At 59.9% G+C, this 22517-nt stretch overlaps 2 protein-coding genes across 7 annotated transcripts; both read right to left on the bottom strand.

Moving 5' to 3' along the window:
• Nucleotides 1-719: 719 nt before the first annotated feature.
• On the bottom strand, nt 720-7309 carry MYOZ3 (myozenin 3). 6 transcript variants are annotated; one of them, XM_058422495.1, is made up of 8 exons: nt 7126-7309; nt 6166-6398; nt 5691-5854; nt 5377-5451; nt 5124-5271; nt 4706-4877; nt 2066-2231; nt 720-1644 (listed from the first exon to the last, which is right to left on the bottom strand). In XM_058422495.1, exons 2-7 carry the CDS (start codon nt 6344-6346, stop codon nt 2069-2071), a joined length of 903 nt encoding a protein of 300 aa, XP_058278478.1. In that variant the 5' UTR covers nt 6347-6398; nt 7126-7309; the 3' UTR covers nt 720-1644; nt 2066-2068. The 6 variants fall into 6 exon arrangements, with proteins under 6 accessions (XP_058278478.1, XP_039934270.1, XP_039934272.1 ...); XM_040078336.2 differs by having other exon boundaries at nt 720-2231; nt 6166-6248; XM_040078338.1 differs by having other exon boundaries at nt 720-2231; nt 6152-6248.
• Nucleotides 7310-7639: 330 nt separating this feature from the next.
• On the bottom strand, nt 7640-22101 carry SYNPO (synaptopodin). Its single transcript, XM_040078635.1, has 3 exons — nt 21627-22101; nt 10933-12845; nt 7640-9634 (listed from the first exon to the last, which is right to left on the bottom strand). Exons 1-3 carry the CDS (start codon nt 22099-22101, stop codon nt 8867-8869), a joined length of 3156 nt encoding a protein of 1051 aa, XP_039934569.1. The 3' UTR covers nt 7640-8866.
• Nucleotides 22102-22517: the final 416 nt, after the last annotated feature.

Consider the following 22517-nt stretch of genomic DNA (forward strand, 5'->3'; position numbering starts at 1 on the left):
ACAAGAAAACAAAGGTTTTCTAAGTGCATCACTTCTAATCCTGCAGATCCTGAGCAAGACAAGTTCTGGGTCAGGCGAGCAGCCCCCAGGCAGTGTGGGCTGGACATGGAGTGACAGGTCAGCAGCTGTTGATTTAGCCAGGTGTCAGCCCCCTCGGCCCCAGAACCTGGGCTTGTGCTGCCTGCAGCTGCAGGGCAGGTCAGGATGCAATTGCAGCTCTCTTGGGGAGATTTGGGGCTCTCAAGGCCTGTGAAACAGCATCCCCTTAAGCTGTGACATGAGTCCCACTTCATCTTGCTTTGATAAGATGTGAAACTTTTCTTTCTGTGCTCCAAGTGTAGTGGTTGCCACGGAGCAACTGCATCCTGCCCGGAGCCTGTAGCTGGGCGAGGTCTGTGTACACGTGGCTGGAGGATTTTAGGTTTATCTCCATATTAGCTGCTTTCATGTGTGTAATTATGTCAGCTTTTGTCAGGGGAGAGCTGTCCCAGGGTGGTGTTGGGCAGCAGAGGCTGCTGGTGGATGGGAGAGGGCTGTGGCATTTGCCTCTGCTCTGGCCCAGATGGTCCATAGCCAGGAGCTGTCACTGCTGTGACAGATTTGTAATGCAGGAGGCTTCACATCATCCCGATTTATTTATTATTTCCAGCCAGTTTCCCGGAGTGCCTAGGTTCTGCAGATGATGGACAAAAAGGAGGGAAATGGAATTGGAACAGGGCAGCAGTTAAGCATCACAGATTTATTGTTTCTAAGGAACAAACCATTTTTCTTTCCATTTGCTTGCCTCCTCCTGCTTCTGTGGGAAACAGTAATGAAAGCTTCCCACCTGAATGATACGTTGTGGCAGCAGAATCCTTGCGTGGGGTTTGCTCTGCACAGTGTTACAAACCTCACAAATGAGGCAGCTGCTAACTGCATTTTTACCACAACATTTTCTTGCCCATTTAACCACAGTGGTGGAAAAAGGAATTTTATCCTGATGCTTTTGGGAGTATGAGAAAGGGTAACATTAAGAACCTGACAAAAGCAATTGAAGGAAGCCAGTTTTGAGTCAGCTGTTTGTGAGTGGAGTTCCCCAGATGTTCTGGTGACTGTAGGCTGTTGTTAGCTGCGTGTCCCTCTGTGTGTCACTGCTGAAAATGGTGTAGCTGGATCTTCACTGCTGATTTTCACATTCCCAGGGAAGCCCCTGCTTGTTTTTTGCAGGCCGTGCTGCTTTTCCTTCCCACTGGTGCTGACGTTACCAGAACACCACAGCAAGCATCCTCACACCGGTGTGGTTCTGCAGGGCAGTGGGTCCAGGCAGGGCCTGATCCTTCACCAACCACATCAAGCAAATCTGCCATGTCACCCAGAGAGCCTACATTACATGTTCAAGCAAGACATGCAAAGAGCAGTAGGAAGGGGAAAATAGTTGCCAAGTGCTAGCCAGTAGCTTGTGGAAAACAGGGCACAAGTTTCCAGCTCCCAGTGTTCTCTCCCCCCTGTCGTGGCTGTGCTGTGTTGGTAAGCAGGTAGAGTCCCACTCCTTCATTTGGTTTTGTTGTCCAGCCAAGCTCAAGGTGGCTGCTTTAAACATGCCAATGCCTCAAGTAACTTGTTTTGCTTCTGCTCTTCCATTATCGCCTCCTCTCTGCGTCCTGTCTGGAATGACAGGTGCAGGGTTGTCCTGAGGGTGGAATTTCTCTGCAAAAGCACCAGCTGTCCGAGCTGGTCTCGCGTGTCAGCGAGGATGCAGTGAGGCAGCTTGGTGTGTTGCAGCTGGTGCTGCTGCTGTTTTCCATGAGGCAGGGAGGAGGGCAGGCTGTATGGGGTGTTTTGTACGGGAGCTTGCGGGGATCTGCTGGATTAACAGCGAGGACTTGGCTGGTTGGCTTGGCACTGACAGCGAGGGGAAGTCAGAACGGCCCCACACTCGAGCTCATTCAAACCCCGTTCGAAGATGACAACCCGAGCCCACCAGCACCTTTCACAAAGGATACCTGCCCCCCTGCCCTCCCCTTCCCTGTGAGTGTGTCTGAGTCCAGTGAGGGAACCATCCGTGGCCGTGGGGAAGGGAGCGCACCTCCTACAGCTCTTCGCTCTCCGGCAGGATCCGCACCCAGCCTTGGGCCACCCTGTTGAAGTTGGGCCTGTGGGAAATCACCTCCAGCACGCTCAGGTTGTCCAGCTCTACGGTGGGCAAAGAGTACAGCTCACCAACCAACGTCCTGTCAAACGGGGCCGGAGTCCTGCAGCACAAGGAGAAGTACGTTGTGAAGGTGTTAGAAAAAATACTGAGTCCAGCACAATGTAGTACTGCCTGTTAGAAATGACAACCCTCCTCTTCCTACCCACTGTTAGAGCCCTGCCAGTGAGGTGGTGCTCTGAGCCCACCTCAACTCAAGCTTTGGCAAGCCTGGAGCGTGGGGTTTGGTGCCTGGGTGCTGGTGGAGGTGTTCTGCACGTGGAAGATCTTGGATTCAGAGGCTAATGACAGTGAGAAACCCGTTGTTGAGAGTGCCTCATCTGCAGCTCCTGTGTCCTGCAGAGGGCCGAGGCTGACGGCGCTGCTCCGGATCTCTCCGGCACACGCAGCTCCATTGGCCCTGGCTCCATCCCGCCTTTTGGGACGGCTCCTCATGAACAATGACTAAATAGGAGGAGCAGTGGGGGGGCAAGAGCTGTCATCTCTTTCTGGAGAAATGTGGAAAGGGACTGGGGAAGAGTGTGCCAGCCCCCAAAAAGCCAAGAATGTTGGTTTTGGAGCAGCACATAGGGGCTGAGTATCAGTGAGGCAAAACTGGGAATGTTTGCTTTGGGAAGCACTGCTAGAACATGAATAACGTGGCACTGTTTTGCAATACAGGAGAAATAAGAGGGGGAAAGGCAAATGAGAGAAGTTTGTTCTAGGAACTTTCTTCTGGAGAAAGAGAGTCTTTGTCGAAGTTTGGTTTTCACTCTCTCTTAAGGCAGCACACCTTAGCAAGGTGGCCCAGGATTTTGCATCACAGTCTGTTGAAAATCGGGGATAAATCAGCCTCCTTTAACACAGTTGCTGTGGAGATGGTGGATTACCCTTGCTCTGTGACCCATGAGAGCTGTGCTGGCATTCAGCTAGCCTTAGGCAAGACCACTGGCTTTTCAATAGCCGGTTTATTCCAAAAAGTTTGTTTTTCTGTGGTTTGGTCTTTGAATTGAGAAGTGATTTAAAAGCCAACAGCTTGGAAGATCATAAAAAGCCCAGTTAAAAGCAGATTGGCTTTCTGAATCTTCCTGCCTCACTGAAGAATTAGAGGAGGTGGCAAGAGGCTTGGAGTTAAATTAGCATCCATCTGTATTAAATTACAGTTGAAGACTTTAAATAGAAAGGCAGCGTGTGAGAGGGGAGAAATGGTACAGGGTAGAGTATTATTCAGAAACATGCCCTTGCTTCAGTCGCTGTCCATAAATAAATCCTGAGGCAGGAACATGGCTAAATGTTGAAAGAAAAGAGCCAAGTGTCTGCAGCAGCTCCTTGTTCTCCCCCTGCAGCAGCTCCTTGGCTCTCACACCTCAAGGAGAGCCACATGGCAAAGCCCCAGGGCTGAGGGGGAGAAGAGCAGCAAAGGGACGGTGGTGGCCAGGCTCTCTCTGCCCTTCAGGATGGCTTTTTCCCCAAGGAAGGGTTGTGGCCCCCCACAGCCCCGTTCTGCCATGTGCTGAAAGCACAGCAGTCGTGTCCCCCACGCCTCAAATCCAGCCCTGGGGTGGGTGCAGGGGAGCTGCTGCTGGCACAAGGTCTGCTGGGGAGCAGTGCTGTGTCCAGGGGGGAAACTCCAGTGGGAACTTGCCTACTGGAAGGTGACTTTGGCCAGGCCACCAAAGCCATTGTAATTCCATCCTCCTGACAGAGGCTTTCAGGAGGAAAGACAGACAGGACTCATTTTACTGAATGCCTGGGATGCTGTTCAGCTTAAATTGTTCAGTTCTCATTATTCTGCCATGGGCTGCTGGTGCTTTGCTACCACCAGATCTCCATCTCCTGGATCCCCACGAAACACCTTTCCAGAAAGGAGATCTCTCTTGGCAGTCTTTGCTCCAGGGTCCCACCCTTGACCTTGTAATTTGGAGGTGTGAGGAGGCATCAGCCGTGCTCCATCAGAAGCAGCCACAGGGCACGGAGCTTGCCAGGCTGAGCCACCAGAAACCCCCTGGCCTGCAGGCTTTGGGCTCAGGCAGGTGTTTGGAAGGAATCTGGTGACCTCTTAGCACTCTGTGGGAAGATTAACCTTATACCCCCACTGCTTCCAGCAGCTGCTTGAATACCTTAACGAAATTAGGAAAGAGACTTAGCACTGTTGGCACTGTGTCATTCCTTCACCCAGTCCAGAGCTGAGCCCAGCTGGGAACAGGAGTGATTCCTTCTCCAGAACCATCTGTGTAAGAATTGGTCCTCCCAAATTTCATCCCTGAGGTTACCCAGTGAGATCAAACTGCTTAAGGCTGTGTGAGCCCAGTAGTGGAGCTGAGAGGAGATGTGGGGGAGAGCTGCTGGAGGCAGGAACCTTTGCAGGAAACAGCAGGGGAGCCCCTGAGTAGGAAAAGAGCATCCTGAGCCCTTGCTGTGTCCCTGTGGGTTATAAAGAGGGCGTGAATCGTTGTTTCCCAGGCAGGATAGCGGGTGCTCCTCGAGGCTGAGGGGCTTGGCTGAGGGCTGGCGTGGCTGGTGCTGTCTGCCCGTTACCTGTTGAAGCTCCTGAAGTCCCATGCAGCAGGTCTCATGGGTGGTGCGTTCTTGGCAGACACGGCATTGTCCCTGTCACCAAAGAGCTCCTGCCATGGGGACCGGTAGCCCTTGGGGATGGCGGTGACATTGAACTTCTCGTGGGGGATTTCTTTGAGGGGGCTCGAGTACCCTGTGCAAGGGAGAGACAGTGTGGGCTGCTGGGGGCCACAGCCAGGCTGAGGCAGGGGGCTGGGGACAGCCTGGCCTCTGCATGGCCACGGAAGTGGAATGTGTATCTATAACATGTATGTATTTGTACATTTAAAATCTCTGGGAGAGGGTTGGGCAGACCCCTCAGCAGCATCTCACTGCCTCCAGACCCACGTTGCTGAGATCACAGCAGTGTTGGGTTCAGGTGCAGGAAGCATTGACTCACCTGGGGCCAGGGCACTGGGGTTCAGGACTTTGCTCATGTGCAAGACCTTCTCTGACTTCTTGGGTACTTCTGGGGGGCCACCTTGGGGTGATGCTGCTACGTGGAGCTCGGAGTGATAATTCTCCTGGCCCCCAGCATTCTCCCCTGCCTGTGGAGGGCAGAGTTAACAGGCAGAGGGGGAGCGCCCCCCTGCCCCATTTGAGACTCAGGGGCAGGGTTTGAAAGCATCTCAGAGCTTCCTCCACCTACTCACCATCTGATCATTTGCTGTTCCCTCTGGACCACCCTTCCTAGTGTGGTGTGAGCCACCTGCCCCTTGTCCTGGGAGCTGCAGGAGACAATGAGTGGGTGCAGAGAGGGATCAGCACCACCCCCCTCCTCTTCGGTGGATATTGAACTCCACGTTTACCCATCTCCGTGCCCAGCCCACCAGCACATCTCTCGTCTCCCTTCCCCTCTGCGTATCAGTCAGCCAGCCATGGCTGCCCTGTGGAGAGAGCACTGACCCCGGAAATTCCTTCCCCGGAAAGGCTGCAAGAGGCAGGGAAGGGCTGTCCTCAGACCCACCTGCCTGGAGCCGCTGGGATACTCAAAGACAAAGCGCTGCACCCGCTTCTGACGCTGCTGGAAGAGCCGGGACCCGCGGTTGTTCGGCAGGGAGAGCTCCTCGACCATCAGGTCGTGTGTTGTGCTCATCTTCTTCCCCAGGTCCAGATGGGGCTCTGGGGAGGCTGGGAGAGCACAGCTACAGCTGAGGATGATGCAGCGTTGCGGACCCCCAAGGCAGCACAGACCATGTATTCCCCCCCCTCATTGGGGTCTCTGTTTTGTGTCTGGGCCATTTGCCCACGCCAGGAACTGGCATTTCCTCAGTGTGAGGAATTGTCAGGGAGCTCGAGAGGTTCAAGCAGCCTCTCCCACCCTGTGCATGGACTGTTCTAGCAAAAGCAAGGCAAGTCAGACCCAGCAGGAGCTGGGTCTGGCCCCTAGGCAGGGAGGGCAGCACTGTCCTGGGGCTGGTGACACACCTGCACCCCCTTACCATCTTCAGGGCCCGGTCTCATGATGGCCATGGCTTGCTGCCGTGCTCCTGAGGCAGCTCTCTGGGAGGCGGATGGATCCTGTCTGGATGGAAGAGAGGGGCTCTCCAGGAGTGACAGCAAACACGGGAACATGTCAGCCCCAGGCACGTCCCAGAGAGACGCTAGGATACAGCTGAGCATTCCCCCTGTTCAACATCATCCCTAAGCATCTCTTTGCACCGCTCTCTGTGCCCTTCAACAGACATAGGGAATGTTCAAATCACGCTGCCCCTCAGCCCCTGCCAGTCATTCTTCCTCTCTGCCTTTCTTTAGGGCAGAAACTCTCCTTGCCCGTCTTTGCCCACAGTGAGCCGCTGTCCTTGTGCCCCAAGTGCCCTCGGAGCAGCAGCTGCTGGCTGAGCAGGGGCCCTGGCTACTGCCCCCCCAGCACCTCCGCTTTAGCAGAGCTATTTTCAGCTGCTGGCTCCGAGGGTGCAGGAGCTGCAGCCCTGAACCTGCAGGGAGCTGGTGAGCCCAGCCGGCAGCAAGAAGGGTCATGGGACCACTCAGCTGGGTTGCTCCATTGTGGAGAGGTGTCTGGAAACCAGCCCCAGCCTGAACCCCCTGAGCTGCCCACCTGCAGCAGAGCTCTCCTGTGCTCCGCAAGTGCTGTTCGACCCTGCTCGGTGCATCTGGCATCCCTCAGCTCAGGGTGATGCTGGGCATCTTCCCCAAAGGGCCCTGCAGTTCTGGGGCTCCCATGGGGCCAGGGTGCCTGGCACACAGATCCCTGCCAGCTCTGAGTCCAGCACTGACCACCCACACGAGCCAGGGACCTGCACCCCATCCTTCCCCCTGTCCCCTCCATGGAGACCGCACCCTGACCCCCACAGTGCTGGTGTCCCCTTTTCCAAGGACATCCCCAAGCCCTGTGCACTCACCCACCTGCTGACCCCCACGTGGGACCTCACCTTCCCTACCTGGCCAGGGGGTACCCCAGATGCTGGGAACTGAAGATGCTTCTCCGCTGCACTGGGGATGAGGCCGAAGGCAAGCTGCAGCCACCAGCGCTCGGTGGCCTCTGCTGGCCCTTCAGGGCACCCCTGGGCTCCTGCTGCTCGCCCCAGCCCGTGCTGGGCTCCAGCCCAGATGCCAAGGTCCAGCCACGGGACAGAAGTTATTTCTGGCTGAGAAAGGGGGCGGAGCAGGGCTGTGACCCTTGGGGACTGGGATGCCGTCACCCCAGCACGCAACAGGTCTGACTCACAGGGATGGGGATGCCACAATCCTGGCATGGAGCAGGGCTCTGACCCCTGGGGACCATCAACCCAGCATGAAGCAGGGCTCACCCACACCGACGCAGATGCTGTCACTTGGTGTGGAGCAGGGCTGACCCCTGGGGACATGTGGCAGCAGCAGGAGGTGGCCAAGTGTCACGTGTGCCCTGGCCACCTCGGGGACAGATCAGAGCCAGCCGGGGTGGAGTAACGGTGGTTTATTTCTGAGCTGGGGGTACAGCGGTGTGGTGAAGGCAGGTTTGTGGTGGCTGCTGGAGCGAGGGTGGGAGGTGTGTCCTGGGAATGGGGGCTGTGTTCCAGGAGGGGCAGCCTGCAGTGTGGGGGTACGCCAGGGAACAGGGGTGGGCTGGCTTCAGCAGCGTGTCCTGGGGAAAGGGAAGGGGTGACGGGCTCCATGAATGGGAACATGCTAGAGCCCCGGCAGCCCAAATACATCCTCTTTTCCAGTGCTGGTCTCACTGGCCCCAAGGTGTGGGGACACCGACATTCTTGGAATTGCCTTCTGTGCCAACACCTCCTTCAAGCCCTCTGCAACTTCTACCATTTCCTTCAGCCCCTACAGCTCCCCACCTGCCCCAGCTGTCACATCACCCCTTGGTTCCTGTGTGTGCCTCCATCCCACCAGAGTGGGGATGGGGATGTCATGAACTTAGGGAAGGGGACAGTGACAGGTACAGCATGGAACTGTCCCTCTTGCTCTGGGCAGGACGGGAGGGCACCAGCAAACAGTCCCCTTAACATGGCAATAAATAACTTTGGCTCTTTTTGGTCTCCAGGGAAAGAAGGATTTGGGAGAATTTCTTTGAGAAGGGGTCAAAAGTTTAAAATAAAAAGAGAAGGCAGTGAAGAACTGGGGGCTGGAATTAAAAATTAAATTTTCCTCTCCAAAATCTGGTTTCAATTGACACCAGCCAGATCTAGAGGCTGGGGGAGGCTGGGGAAGGCTGGGGGAGGGAGCCTGGTCATGGCATCCTATGGATGCAGCCCACCCGCAGCAGATGTGCAACCCCGGGGAAGCAGAGCCGCAGGGTAACACCTGGAGCTGGGGACAAGGGCTCACTGGGGAGCACCGAGCCCATCCCACGCTGGCTGTGCGGGATGGGGCTGGCTGGCAAGCAGGGACCGCCGAGGGAAGGGCCGTGGGGGGCCCGGCTCCCCCCCTCCGCCTGCCCCCGCCTGCTGACCAGGCAGTCCTGCCCCGAAAGGTTAGGGTGGTAAAAATAGAGCAGGGCCATGGGATGGCGGGCGGGCGGGAGGCACCTGACCCCTCTGGCGCACAGAGGGGCCGTGGCAGCTCCGAAGGGACGCGGTTTTTTGGGGACCTCAGCCCGGGGGTTGGTGTGTTCCCGGTGCGGGGTGAGCGGGTGGTGTCACCCGGGCTGACGGGTCGAGGGAAAGGATTTTTTGGCGGGGGCTGGCTTGTCTAGGAGGTGCAGGGAGCCCCCGAGGGCAGAACCCCCGTCTTCAGCCGCAGGCTGCTGCTCCAGCCCCGGGGACAGAGGTTGAAGCTGTGGATTCCCGGGCTCTTGGTCCCCGAGTCTTCGGAGTCCAGGGAGACGTCCGAGTCCGTCGGGGACCGGGAGGTGCAGCGCTTGGCCGGGGACCGCCCACCCACCACGGGGGATGGCAGGGGGCTCTTGGGGATGGGGGACAGCCCGGGCACGGCGCAGGAGGACGCGCTGGACGGCAGCAGGAGCCGGCGACCCTCTGCCCAGGCGGCTCGGGGCATCCCGGGGGAGGCACAGAACTGCGGGCTGCCCGCCCGGGGCGATCGCAGCGGGCTCCTGTGGGTGGGCGAGGGGCTGCCCAGGCCGCCCAGCGCGCTGCTGGCGGCCTGCAGCGCCGGAGCTCTTGGGCCCAGCCGGGGCGACTGGGGCAGGCTGGGGGGGCCGGCAGAGATGGGGGTGAAGGGCCGGGAGTTTTCCAGCCCCACGGCTTTGGGAGAGGAGCTCTTCCTGCGGGCCGCGTTGATGATGTTCCTGGCCAGCCGCGCTTGCATCTGCCGGCTGGCCCGGGGGTCCGCGTCCTGCCGCAGCGGGGACAGGGACCTCTCGCTCCACGGAGGGGACGTGGGGGGTCCCTCATCCAGCTCGGGCACCGAGGCCGGGCTGACCCAGCCGTCCAGGCTGCCCGGGCGCCGCGCCAGCCGGGGCGTCCAGGTGGGCGATGCGGGGAGGGACGAGCGCCTGTCCTGGAGAGGGACAGAGAGCGGGTTAGTGACCCCCGCTCGGGGGGACGCGGGGACGGAGAAGGGGTACAGCGGCAGGAGGGTGCCAAGGGAAGGTTCATGCTGGCACGACCCCCCCGCAGGAGCTGGGGGTGTCTCCTCGTGCATTGCACCCCTGCAAGGGGTCCCCAAAACGCATCTGACCCTGCACCCCCTCACCCTCCAAGGAGATCGGGGCACGCTGAGCCTGCCGTTAATCATCCTTGCCCAGAATATGTCCCGGGACCTCTCTCTACCTGCAGCTTGGTAAAGTCTCCCTCTGGGGCATGCTCGGAGCCCCCTTGCACTGTGCCGGGATCCATCACCCAGCGCTGCTCCCCAGACGGCAGGGAAGAGAAGAGCCACGTGTGACAGCGCAGAGAGTGTATTCAGAAAGAGGGGGGAAAAGAAAAACGCAGAAGAAATAAAGCACAGTCAAAAGGCAACTTGGCACCATGGGGAAAGTGGCGAGAGGGCGTGGGCAGAGGCACAGCCGGATGACAAACTTTGGGCTGAGCATCACCCGAGCCTGCCCTCGGCACCCTCCTCATCCCAGCGCATCCCTCGCTTCCAGCCGTGCTGCAGAGCACTGCCCATTCCAGCTGCAGCACTGAGCCAGGCAGGGACAGGGACCCCACTGTCCGTAGGCTCAGCACCACTGCACTCTGCCATTCCCCGAGGGATGCAGTTCTTTCTCCGGAGTGAGGAAGGAAATGAGGACAGATCCTGAAGGAACAGCAGAAGAGCCAGGAGCAGGCACAGAGAGGCAGAAAGGCAGCGTGTCCCCTCCAGGTTTGCTTTGGTAGGAGGCTGAGAAGAGCCGCAGGACAGAGGGGATGTGGAGGAGCAGAGAGATCTCTGAGAGCTGGAAAAGCCGGAGGTGAGGAAAGGAGGGAGCCAGAGGTGCGATGCTCCATGCAGCGTCCAGACAAGAAGAGCAAGGGCAGCTCTGTGGGACAGGCAGGCTCCTGCCGACTCTTTGGGAACCCTGCAGGCTCTGTGCTCGGTTCCTGCCTCCCTGGGACTCCTCAGCTCCTGTTGCACTGGGGGCTCAGCAGCGCCTGTCACCCACTGTAGCCTCACCATCGCCTCTTGTTTCTATTTTCTTTTCTTTCCTCCTCCCCACTCCTTTTTTTTTTTTTTTTTTTTTTTTTTGTGTGTGTGTGTGTGTGGTTGGTTTGGCTTTTGGCACTCCCATGAGCAGCTAGGGAGGACTGAGCCTAGCACCCCTGTGTTTTTTCTCTCTGCCACCACTACTTGTAGTAAAAAGAAGGTTTCCACACCTGCGGCTCGATGCCGGCATTCCTGGTGGAGTAGGAGGGCCGGGGTGCCTGGAATCCTGCCTTTGCCCGGGGCGGCAGCAGGCGGCACGGGGAGGCCAGCAGCACCTCGGCCGGGGCTCCGGGACCGGCACGGCTGTCATGAGTCGGGGGCAGAGCGCCCGCAGCACCGGGGAAGGGGCTGGCAGCGGTCTGGCTGGCGCTGGGCACCACCGGGGGATGCCAAACCGGGGAAGGAGGCAACGGAGAGGCCGGGCAGGAGGCTTGCTGGGGACAGGGGTAGGAGTCAGGAAGAGAGGGTCTGGGTGGGGGCACCTCCTGGGGCATGGACCTTGCTGGCCCCTTGGATGGGGAGAGGATGAAGAGAGAAGACTGGAGCTGGTAAGGCTGGTGCTTGGAGATCTCCAGCTCCTTCTGGGACGCCTCGTTCTCCATTAGGTTGCTGCCGTACAGCGATGCAGGAGGGGTTTTGGAGGGCCTGCAGGGACTCTTGGAGGGGCGTCTGGAGACCATGGGTGACAGATAAGCATTGTTGTCATACTTCCAGGAGGGAGGCAGGGACATGGTGGGCGATGGGGACCGCAGCAGCTCAGGCTGGGAGGGAGCCTCGATGATGAACTTCTCCATCCTGGACTGTCGGCGGGCAAAGAGCTCAGCCCCCTTCCCTCTCGCTTCAGTGAGGATGTGGCTGGGCTGTGGCTTCTTCTTGGGCTGGATGGTGGGAGACTTGAGGCAGGAGGACCATGCTGGAGCATCTTCAGCTGGTGGGAGGTGCTGCACAGCCCTTGCTGCGCTGTTGGGGACAAAGTTCGAAGCTTCAGCCCCGAGGGCGAAAGGCTCATCCTCAGCACTGGGCTCCCCCTGCTCCTTCTGCTTCTTCCTGTTGTCTGCACTCTGAACCAGGTCCAGCAGGTCGGGGTTGGGGCCCAGCTTTGGTTTCTCCACGAAGGTGAACATGGACTTTCTGCTGGCTCTCCGGGCAGCCGACTCCTCCAGGATCCCTGTTTTGGGCAAGGGGTTCGGTCCGCTCACCCCACAGCCCAGGAGGGGATCTGGCAGCACCTTCTGCTCCTGGGCGGGGTACAGGGCCGAGTAGGCAGGGGGGGAGCGGACACGGGTGAGAGGCGGGGGGCTGCTGAGGGTCTCTGCGTAGGTTGGCGGTGGGGGCAGCTCGGGGGCAGGGGGCTCCTCAGCCGGCTGGGCACTGCTAGAGGACGCCTGGGTGCCGAAGGGTCTGGCTGTCCTGTTCTTCACAGGCTTGGGCTTGGCCAGGGTGAGATGCACCTCGTAATACTGCCGGCCCTGTGTCCCGTTGTGCTGCTGCCCGGCTGGGGATGCCATCCCCGTGGCTGTCCCTGCTGGGGCGCTGGGCGCCTCGCTGGGCACCTCACCGGGCACCTCACCGGGCTTCTTCTCCTCCTCGGGGCTCTGCGGCAGGACAAGAGCTGCAGTGTTCGGCCCCGCAGGGGCTCCTGCAATTCCGAGCCCCTCCACCGCTCTCTGCATCCCGCTGGCTGTCTGCTCCTGCACGCCGTTGGTGGCGGCCGATGCCATGTTCTCCTTCAGATAAACGCTGAGTGGGACCTGCTGGGCTTCAGCAGGAAGCTCCTGGCACGGGGAGGCGTTTGCCAGCATCCCTTCTCCTGGATTGCCAGGCTGGCCAGGCTCCGACTTCATCTCCGGGCCCTGGCTCTCCTCCATGGCCCCTTGGCGAGGCTGGGGTGGGGGGCTCAGCGGCAGCCCCCCGCCATGCCCGGCCCCCGTGAGCCCCTCAACGCGCTGCCTGCGCCGGTGGAACAGCAGCACGCCCTTGGAGCTGGGGCCGGGCGCCGTGGTGAGCTGAGCCGCGATCCTCTGGCTCCGCGCCTTCGCCTCCTTCAGCTCCTTCTCCGAGAGGCTGGCGCTGCGGGAGAGACCTGGGCAGAGGGGAGAGGGGGGTTAGAGAACGTGGGGTGTCGGTCCTCCCTGCCCGGGACTGGCAGCCCTTCCTCCAGGTATCCCCCGGCACTCCAGCTCTTTCCCCGGCCGGTGGAAGAAGGCAGGAGAGACGCACCGGGGCTGGGTGCACGGTCCGGGCGCAGCGGGGATCCAGCACAGCCGTCACGAGGGTGCTGGGACAGATGGAAAAGCCCAGGAGACACCAAGTGACGCTCAGGACGTTTCCAGCACCCCAGCCCCTATTTCGGCCGGGTTCTGCGCACTCCTGACCATTTGGGAAAGGAATTCATCCGAGCAGCTCTCCGTTTGCAGCTCACATGGCTTCGCCCCCCCCCTCAAAGAGGCAGCGGCAGGGGAGGGGCAGGCGGGTGTCCCCCAGCCCCTCATCCTTAATCCCGGATGCTCAGCCCCGAGAGGACAGGACATAAACACGAGGACAGCGGAGAGATGCCAACCCAGCCCGGCCTCACGCAGGGACGGTGGGCAGGCTCGTGTACGGAGCAACACGAGATGGCAGCAGCCGACAGAGGCTGTGCAGCTCCTGCCCAGCTGGACACAGACACCGACACGGCGAGGAGCCACCCTCACGCCTCGGGACTCGCTAAAAGCAAAGTGCTAAAAGCCTGGAGCGAGCCCCGCGGCGAGCTGGGCTTCTCCCGTGCCGGACAAAGGTCAGGGCACCAGCCCTTCCCTAAGACAAGAAAGGATGTGGAGCTGCCGGGAACTCATTTTCTCAGGGTGAGCAATTTCCTATGAGTTTGCCCCCCCCCCCCCCCGAAAGCACCCGTGGGAAGGGCAGTGTCCCCCACCCTGCCGAGGTCACTGCTGGGCACAGACCGACCATCAGCATCACCCCCTCAGCCAGCAAGGCTGCAGCCCCTCTCCGAAGGCACTGCCAGACGGCTCTGATGGGTGGCTCTGCTCTGGCCCCAGCAGGGAGGTGGGTGGCCAAGAATGCCTGCTCCCAGCCCTGCTCCTCTTTCCTTCCCATCCCTTCCCTTCCCGTCCTCCCTTCCTTCATGTGTTCCTCATTTTCTTGCCTTCTGTGCTGCTTGGGACTCTTCCAGGATATTTTCAGCAATGGCTCAGCCTACCAGCGAGGGAAAGGGATGGATGACTAAACCAAATCCTTCCAGCGAGCCCACGGTAAGCAGGAGGGCTGCTGCAAGCTGGGCAACTCCTCTTCCTCACCCTTCATCCCTCTCAGCACCCCTCAAGTCCTTGCACACGGCTGAGGCGTGCGGAATGCCCTGGATGAAGTCTTCAGGCTGCCCGACAGGAGGGTTTTGTCCGGGCAGGGGGCAGAGCAGGCAGGGCTGCCAGTGGAAACTCTCCTGGAGACGAGGAGCCCGTCGGCAGCGGCGACGCCGGCGGCCGGTCCCCCCCCGGTCCCCCCGATCCCCCCCGGTTCTCGCCCGGCATTGTTTAACGCCCCGTTTCTATTTGCCTTGGCCGCGGCACAGAGCGGGGCCGCTGCTTCCTCCGGCCGGGCTGGCTGGAGGGCGGCCAGCGCCGCGGCTCCCGCTCCGCGGGGTCACCCTCGCCGCCTTTATCTCCGAAACGGAGGAGAAACACGGCCAAGGAGCCGTTGAGAAACAAGCCACAGGCTCCAGATGTCTGCGGGTTTCGTGCTCCGAGCGGAGCATCCCCGCTTCCGAGGAGGCCGGGGCTGCCGAAGAAGCCGAGCTCTCGGCGGAGCCATTTCGCAGCCTCTTGCTCTTGCTACTGCCTTTTAACAGCAAACGAGGGGCCCTGGGGGATCTCCTCCGTGCTGGAGGGATGACTCAGCTCTTGGCCAGCCCGTTCCTGCTTGCACTAGCCGCCAGATACGCTCCCACGTAGCCGGGACCAATACTGGGATTTGCCCACCCGGATTTTGTCCCTGGGTGTCTCCATCCCTTGCTGCCGCCACAGGCATGGGCATCACTCTGTGCCAGGGCGCACTGCCCCACCTAAAATCCCCCACCTGGAATCCATTTCCATCCATACCCATCCCCTGCACTCTTCCAGAAGCCGCTCTGCCCCAGCCCACCCAGCACCCACCATTTCCACCTGGGTCCACTGGAAATGAATCCCTCAGGGTTCTACTTGGGATGCTGAGGGTAAGAATTGCTCTTCACATCCGATTTTTATGACAAAGACGAAGAGCACTGAATCCTCTGGCAGTCCAGAAGAAGCTGCTGCTGCCTGAGCCATGGGATGAGATTATTCACCCAGTGCAAGAGCCTTTATCCATCTGCCACGGCATCTGGAGGGATTCTGCCACCTGGGGCAGTTTCTGCACCACACACTCTCCTCCCAGCCACAGGGAACATTCCATCATCCTTCCCTGCCATCTCCTGCCAGCTGGCAGCCCAGGGTGGGCTCTTCTTGGTCCTTTTCCACATCCCCAGACAGGCGGGAGGAGCTGAATGCACTGAGAATGTCCAGGTGCTGGGGAGGAGAAGGAAAATGGGTGTGGGGCTGGACGCAGCCAAAGCAGTGCAGGGAGGAGGCCAAAATAAAACTACTTGTGTCCAAGGGCACTGCAAACTGGTTTCCACCCATTACCCTGAGGCCAGTCCAAAATCCAACGGGTGACGGCTTCTCCTTCCTTCCTTCCTTCCTTCCTTCCTTCCTTCCTTCCTTCCTTCCTTCCTTCCTTCCTTCCTTCCTTCCTTCCTTCCTTCCTTCCTTCCTTCCTTCCTTCCTTCCTTCCTTCCTTCCTTCCTTCCTTCCTTCCTTCCTGCCTGCCTTCCTGCCTTCCTGCCTTCCTTCCTTCCTACACCATACTCTGCCTTCCCATGATGCTGTCTCTCAGGAAGGAAACATCTCCCCTCCCTGAGTGTCCCATCTTCTCCCAAGACAATGAGCTCCACCAGCCCTCTCCACTGCCATGTGCCGTCTCTTGGGCCCACCTTGTGTCCCCTGTGGTCCAGGGATGCTGGAGAAGGAGATGCTCCCTGTGCATCCATGGAACTGCCGGAGTCCTGGCACACACAAGCAGCTCCAAGTGCTGTTCTGGTTTAACACACTTCAGCTCTGGCCACAGAAGCCTATAGATCTCTATCTATATATTTATATAGGCACTCGCTCTGTAGGTTTTCCGTTGCTCCAGGGGTGATTTCCTGAACATCCCCCAAGTGCAGGGCTTAACAGCTTCTTGCCGAGCTGCCAGTCATCCTTCCCATGGCATGCACAGTGCTCTCTCCTCCAAAGCGAGGATGACGAAGGTGATGAAAGGCATTTTTGTTACTCTTACTTCCTGGACAGATGGGGGAAAAAAATTCCTTCCATCTCAGCTTTCCATGCAAAGGATGGATCCCCCTGAAGGGTGTTAAAGCAGGATGTCTGAAATCCAGCCAGGAAAGACTGGAATCGCCATCTGACCCTAAATGAAGGTGAAGGATGTGTCAGACTTGGCTTGTGACCCATCCTGCCCTAAGACAGATTCTGAGAGCTTAAATGGGATGAGAATTTGGGCCCTAATTGCAGTTTTGCTGAACAGACAAATTCAGTGACAGTTGATGGTCTTGACGTGGCTGGGATGTCACAGGAAGGAAAACGGTGACTTGGAAGCTGTTCCTGGTGAGAAATCCTTGGATGCAGAAGACAAGAGGTACCCAAGCCTTAATGGGACCTGCAGGGTGCAACAGGTCATGTGAAATTCTGGAGTCAGAACTGGCAGGTGACTCCAAAGTCTTCAGTTTGGGCTCTGTCCCTGGCCTGCTCCAAGTTTGGATGCTCAGCCATCCTGGTGCTGCAGCCCAGCTTGGCCATGCTCAGGGTGTCCTACCCGACCACCCCCTGACCATCCATAACCAGCAGGCACTTTTCTCCATTTCCAAACATTTCTTGGGCTTCTGTGGTCAATCCAAATGGTGCCTCTTGCTGGCAAAATCCCACTGGCAAAACCAAGAGTGAAACCGGGACAAACCCCATTTCCAGAGGGACAATGCTGTGTGCCACCTGCCATGAACCCCGGTGCGCATCCAGAGCCAGGGAATGCTGGGGAGAGCAGATCCAGTGTTTTCACCCAAACACTGAGGACTTTGGACACTGAGGAAATGTAAGCAGGTTTTTTGGCAGAGCAGTTAGCTGGCCCCTTGCCCCAGCTACAGCTGTGCAGGATTTTTTGCAACGCGTACCAACTCACATTTAAGTCCGTGCACACATTTCCCTCCAGCTCCCAATTATCCCAAATAATCTGCAGCTAGGAAAACACAGAGGGTAGCACAGACAGGCAGCTGAGCTAGCTAGAAACGGATATGATTCAAACATATGGATAGAAAGACGACAATTTTCTGCCTCATTCCCAGCTTCCAACACTCCTATGCCCCAGATACGAAACCTCCATGAAGTTCTTATCCATGCTGGCCCTGCAGCCCCAAAAAGATCTGACTCAAGTGGGTGCTGTGGTGGGATCAACCTCGCTTGCCTGGCAGACGCTCTGTGCTGGGCCTCTCCAGACGGGCGCCTTTGCCAGTGACAAAATGTGGCACAGCGAGAAAATTCGTTGCGCTTGCAAGTTTTCCCTGTGCTCTGTTCACAGGGGCTTTGCTGGATTTGGAGCTGTTTGCCTCCCCACGCTCGTCCTGGCTCGCAGCCCTGCCCAGCACTCAGCACCCAAATCCTGCTGAAATGGCCCCACAGTCTCCAAGCAACAAGTCCTGGGGCACCCAATTCCCACAGAGCGGGAGGAGAAGGGGGTGATGAGGACTGAGTTCGAACGGGGGCTGTCTGCCCCTGCCCATCCCCAGTTCCCAGGGGGGTGCAGTGAGCAGCCCCACGTGTCCACACTGGGCAAGAAGAAGCTGTTGCCACCACACAGGTGGAGGCAGCACCTTTCCCCAGCTGGCTAAAATCAAGTTTTTATCTTTGGAAAAGGCGCCTGGAGCCGGGCAGACCTCCCCCAGGAGCCCTGCCATCCATCCACCCCGAAGGCAAGCAGAGCCAGCCCGTGCCAGGCCGGGTACCACGGGGACTCCATCCTGCCTGGAAAGCGCGTCCCAGCCCCATCGTGCCCAAAGCTGCTGGAACTCGCTGCGACCCATCCCGGGCTGCAAGGTCCCGGGGACAGCCCCGCCGGGCCGGTGCCCCGAGGCAGCGGCGCTGGCCCGGCGAGAGAAGGTCAAACGGCTCGGAGTGTCCCTGTGGGGTGGGCAGAGCGGGGAGGGCAGCGCAGCGAAAGGCGGCTTTGCCCGTCCCTTGCACAACCCGTAAAGGATCCATCCTGCTGGCTGCCAAGCCGAGGGACAGACCTCGTGTCCCCGGCACGGGTGGCACGGCCAGGGGAGGTCATGTGCCTGGCGCAGGGAACAGGGGACATCGCCTCTGCCGTTCTGCGGAGCTGGGAGGTGAGACCCTGCGAGCCCCGAGGAGGACCCGCGACCCTCCACGTCCCCGCCGTGTGTCCTCGCCGTGCCTCCCGCGCCCCACATCGGACACCCGGGTGTCGGCAGAGGGAATCGACACCTGCCCCGCTCGTTCCTGGAGACGAACCCCGCTCAGCCCCGGCTGTGTGCGCCCCATCGCCCACCCTTCACCCACCATCGCACCCACGGGACCTCTGGGCATGCACTCCCGGCCCGCGCCCCCGTGCGCCCCGGACCCCTGTGCACCCCCTGCCATCCCCCGGCACCCCCAGATCACAACACCCCCGCTGCAGCCCCCTCTGCGTGCCCACACAGCCTCCTTCCCCGGTCACTTGTGCGCTGGCACCCCCCGGCCCCCGCCCGGCGCCCCCCGGTCCCTGCCCTCCCTACCCCTGCAGCCCCGCCGTACCCGCGGTGCCGGGTGCCGGTGCCGCCTCCCCGCGCAGCCCGACTGCACCGGGGAGGAGGCGGCGGGCAGGAAAGTTGCGGCAGCTCCGCCCTCGGAGCGGGCCCGGGGGGGCGGCGGGCGGGGGCCGGGGCCGGGGAGTGGCGGGTCCCGCCGGCGCTGCCCCTGCCCCTGTCCGCCCCCACACACCGACCGACCGGACGGGACGGGTCCCCCCTGCCCCGCGACTCTGGCAACAGCCCCGCCGCCCCCGATGCTCCTGCTCCGCCGCTTCTCGTCCCGGCTGGGTCAGCCCTGAGCCCCCTGCGGCGGGGGGAGAAGCCTGGACAGCCCCTCACTCAGCCCGGGACATCCCCTCACCCAGCCCGGGACATCCCCTCACCCAGACCGGGATGTCCCCTCACCCAGACCGGGGTGTCCCCTCACTCAGCCCGGGACATCCCCTCACCCAGACCGGGGTGTCCCCTCACCCAGACCGGGGCATCCCCTCACCCAGCCCGGGACATCCCCTCACCCAGCTCTCCGCATCCCCTTCCCAGTCCGGGACATCGCCTTATCCCATTCTGAGGCATCCCTCTCTCCCAGCCCGGCACATTCCCCTTAACAGTCCCGAGCATCCTCTCACCGATCCCGGGACACCCCCTTCACCCTTTTTCCTTCCTCCCGCCTCGGCACCTTACGTTTCAGACGCTGCTGGGGCTGCAGGGCCTCGCCTTTCCGCAGGTTTCCCCAGCACCTAAAGTTTTGAGGCACTTGGAGAGAGGCAAAAACCCAGAGACAAAAATCCAGCACCGGTGTTGCTGCTCTGGGGACCTCCTGGAAACAGCACTGAATCCCCTCTGCCTGGGGTGGTCTGTTCCCGGTCACAAGGGAATCACAGTCCTGGGCAAGATGATCCCTGGGGAGCCAGCATCACCTCCCACCTCCACCACCCGGCTGGGGCTGCAGAGCTCCCTGGCTGCGGCTGGGACCGGCCTCACGCCCTTCCCATGCCTGTCCACACCTCAGGATGAGCTCTTGGCTTGAATTTTTGCCTTTCTAATTTCCTTTCTTCCTGCCCCTCTGTGCTTTTTTGTGCTTTCCTGGTTTTTGAGGGAGCCTGGCGCTGGCTCCGCAGCCCCCGGGGAGCGAAACCTTCCGTTTATTTGCACACCAGACAGAGAAACCAGTCCTGCCTCCTGCATCTCCGAGCCACTGCCTCTACCCGGGGCTCCTGCGCTCCCCAGCCTGCCCTGAGAGGTGCCAGCCAGCCCGGGCCGCCGTGCCGGATACCCAGGAGCAGCCAGCCTGGCCTTGGGCTGCTGGATGGGGACCAAAGGGGCACCTGGGACCCGCCTGGGTGGGTCCACACTGCTCAAGGTGGGGCACCCGTTTGGCTCCCGGCTCCCAGGGCCAGCCCTGCACCACTCCGGGTGTGGATGGATGCACCCTCTTCTCCTGAAGAAGCTGGAAGAGGTGTGGGGGTTCTTGTACCCCTAGACAGGTAAAGAGAAGAGGAGCAAACCCCTGACATCTCCCAGGGATGCTCCTGCACACAGCCTGCTGCAGGAACAGCCCTAGCGCCACTTGTGAGGGCACCTGCCCTTTCCTCTCACCTGCACTGAACCAAACCTCCCTTTCCCAACCCTGCAGGCTTTTTGCAAGGTCCCAGAGCTGCTCCCAGCTCTCAGGACCCTCGGTGACATCCTGCCTGAAGGCTCTGGAAAGTCTGACGGGTCCTGCAGGCAGCGGCTGGCGGTGATCTCACTTGGAGGGGGAGGAAACGGGACAGACAAACTCTTTCCAACAAACCTGTTGAGTTACTTTAAAATTCCAGGCTGGCAGCAAAAGTGCTGGATGGCGGCGCAGATTAGGAAAATGCTGAGCCTGGACAGAGTCAGGCCTGACCTTTCCCCACCGCAGATCTGCCATCCCGGAGCAGTGAGAAATGGGAAGACTATTTGGGTCCATCTGGTTTGTGTGCTGAGCCCTGAAACACGATGCTGCTGGGGCAGCTGTGAGCCAAAGGGCTTGGCTGAGCTTCCCAGCCTGTGTCCCATCCAGGAGCCGCTGGTTTGGAGGATGTCTGACGCTGCAAAAAGGCAGGGAGCGGATTCTGGACGCCGAACTCGTGTCAGGCATCCCCAGTGGGTCCCACCCCATCCCACCCAGTCCTGGGGGCTGCCTCGGGAAAAGCAGGCTCTGAGCTGAGCAGCAGAGTCCGATGAGGACATCAGTGGGGACAGGGACACACCTGCCTTGGCGCTGTGTGGCAGCTGACATAACAGCTGGGCAGGAGCAAAATAGAAAGGAGGCTGGAAGCGGGGTTTAAAAATGGGTCCGGTGCCTGTAAGAGGATGGGTTCTGTAGGAGCATCTCCCGCAGGGAGGTGGGGCAGTGCAGGCACGGCAGCAGCCCCAGTAACCCTAGATATGAAGCTGTATTTGTGTCACTGTGGCTGAAGGGACAGTCATGGGCGGAGGGGAGTAGCTGTGCCACGAGGCTGTGAAGGGAGGCGATGGCAGAGAGCTCTGTAGGAACCAACCAGCCTGAAATAAAGTGCTTAGTTTTTAAACCAGGGGCTGACAAAAATGGCCCAAAGGCATGTGAGGAGTGCTTGGTCATCCCCAGTCAATGGAGGAGAGGTGTCCCTGTCCCAGACGGTGCCACAGGAACCGGTCCTGATCACTGTTGGGCAGGAGCCCAGCAGGCCCCATGGCCAGGGTGAGGGCTGGGAATTCCATCCTGTTCGTGCCCCGCTGAGGGATGGGTTGAGTTCCTGGAGACAGTGGGAACCCGCCTGCTGCCTTCCCACCCCCCTCCCGAGAAAAGCCACAGATTCCTCCTTATTTTTAAGGCCAGAGAGATCATCTCAAGCTAAATTAGTCCCAGCAGTTCTGCTGGAAGCCTGGGACCTCTAACCCAGGGAAAGTCCTGCCCTGGAAAGAGCTGGGTGTTCCCACCAGGAGCACAGTAGTGCCTTTCCAAGGGGGATAGTGGCCAAAGGGGGTTTCTCTTACCTGTTTTCCTTGGCTCAAAGTCAGGGTTGATGAGGACCCGCTGGATCTTCACCACTTTCCACTCCTGGCTGGGGTTGCTCGTGGGGCTGTCTGCTGTGGGGGGCAGCTCTGGGGCAGAGCCAGGGCACTCGGGGGGGGCTGCAGGCTCCTCTGCCAAAGCCAGGCTGCTGCCATTCAATGGGGGCTGTGGTGCATCCCCACTGAGCCCCCTGGGGTCCCTCTGGCAGCTTCCACTTGGTTTCCCTCCCTGCAGTCCCGTCCTTGCCTCCTGCTCGCCTGGCTCAGAGGCTGGAGCATCCCAGAGCTGATGGCAGCTCTGCCCCCCTCTGCTCCCCTTCTCCTGCCAACAGCCACTGTGCCCCTCAGTGTCCCCCTTGGCTGTCCCACAGACACAGGGCGGCTGCTCAGCCTGGCCAGGCATGGGGCAGCTGGGCTGGGGGTGCAGGCAGAACTGCTGGAGCCTTGTCTTCAGCATCCTTCTTCACTGATTTCCTTCACTGGCACTCCACGGCCTTTCCAAACACCTCTGCATGGCCAGGGGGGTGGATCCTCCCTCAGAGCACAGGCAGCATGAGAGGGAGCAGCCGCGTGCCAGGCAGGAGCTCAGCTTTACCACTCTTGCAGGCGGGAAGACCGGACACGATGCCACTGGAGCAGGCAGGTTTTGGAGACCCAGATGGACAGACGTGTCCAGAGCAGGCAGGCCAGCAAGGAGGATTTTGCAGGAATTTCTCTTTTCCAGGCAGAGGAGCAGCACCCAAAGCCCTGTGCAAAGGGAAGGAGGAGCGTTGAGGATGCTTGTGCTTGCACTGATTTCCTATGGCCACAGAGGAAATCACTGCTGCCATCGGAGCAGCTCCTGGCAACCCCAGCCTGAGCTCCAGCTCCAGC

This window comes from Hirundo rustica, chromosome 14 (genome assembly GCF_015227805.2).
Source record: "Hirundo rustica isolate bHirRus1 chromosome 14, bHirRus1.pri.v3, whole genome shotgun sequence".
Classification (NCBI taxonomy): domain Eukaryota; kingdom Metazoa; phylum Chordata; class Aves; order Passeriformes; family Hirundinidae; genus Hirundo; species Hirundo rustica.

Coding starts and splice junctions, on each gene's coding strand:
- MYOZ3 (XM_058422495.1), bottom strand. CDS start 6,346: ATGCTCAGCTGTATCCTAGCGTCTCTCTGGGACGTGCCTGGGGCTGAC. Junction 5,452..5,690: donor ATCCCAGCGGCTCCAGGCAG/GTGGGTCTGAGG, acceptor TGTCTCCTGCAG/CTCCCAGGACAAGGGGCAGG. Junction 4,878..5,123: donor CCCCAGTGCCCTGGCCCCAG/GTGAGTCAATGC, acceptor TCCCTTGCACAG/GGTACTCGAGCCCCCTCAAA.
- SYNPO (XM_040078635.1), bottom strand. CDS start 22,101: ATGCTGAAGACAAGGCTCCAGCAGTTCTGCCTGCACCCCCAGCCCAGC. Junction 12,846..21,626: donor CTTTGAGCCAAGGAAAACAG/GTAAGAGAAACC, acceptor CCCTCTGCCCAG/GTCTCTCCCGCAGCGCCAGC. Junction 9,635..10,932: donor ATGCCGGCATCGAGCCGCAG/GTGTGGAAACCT, acceptor GTCCCTCTCCAG/GACAGGCGCTCGTCCCTCCC.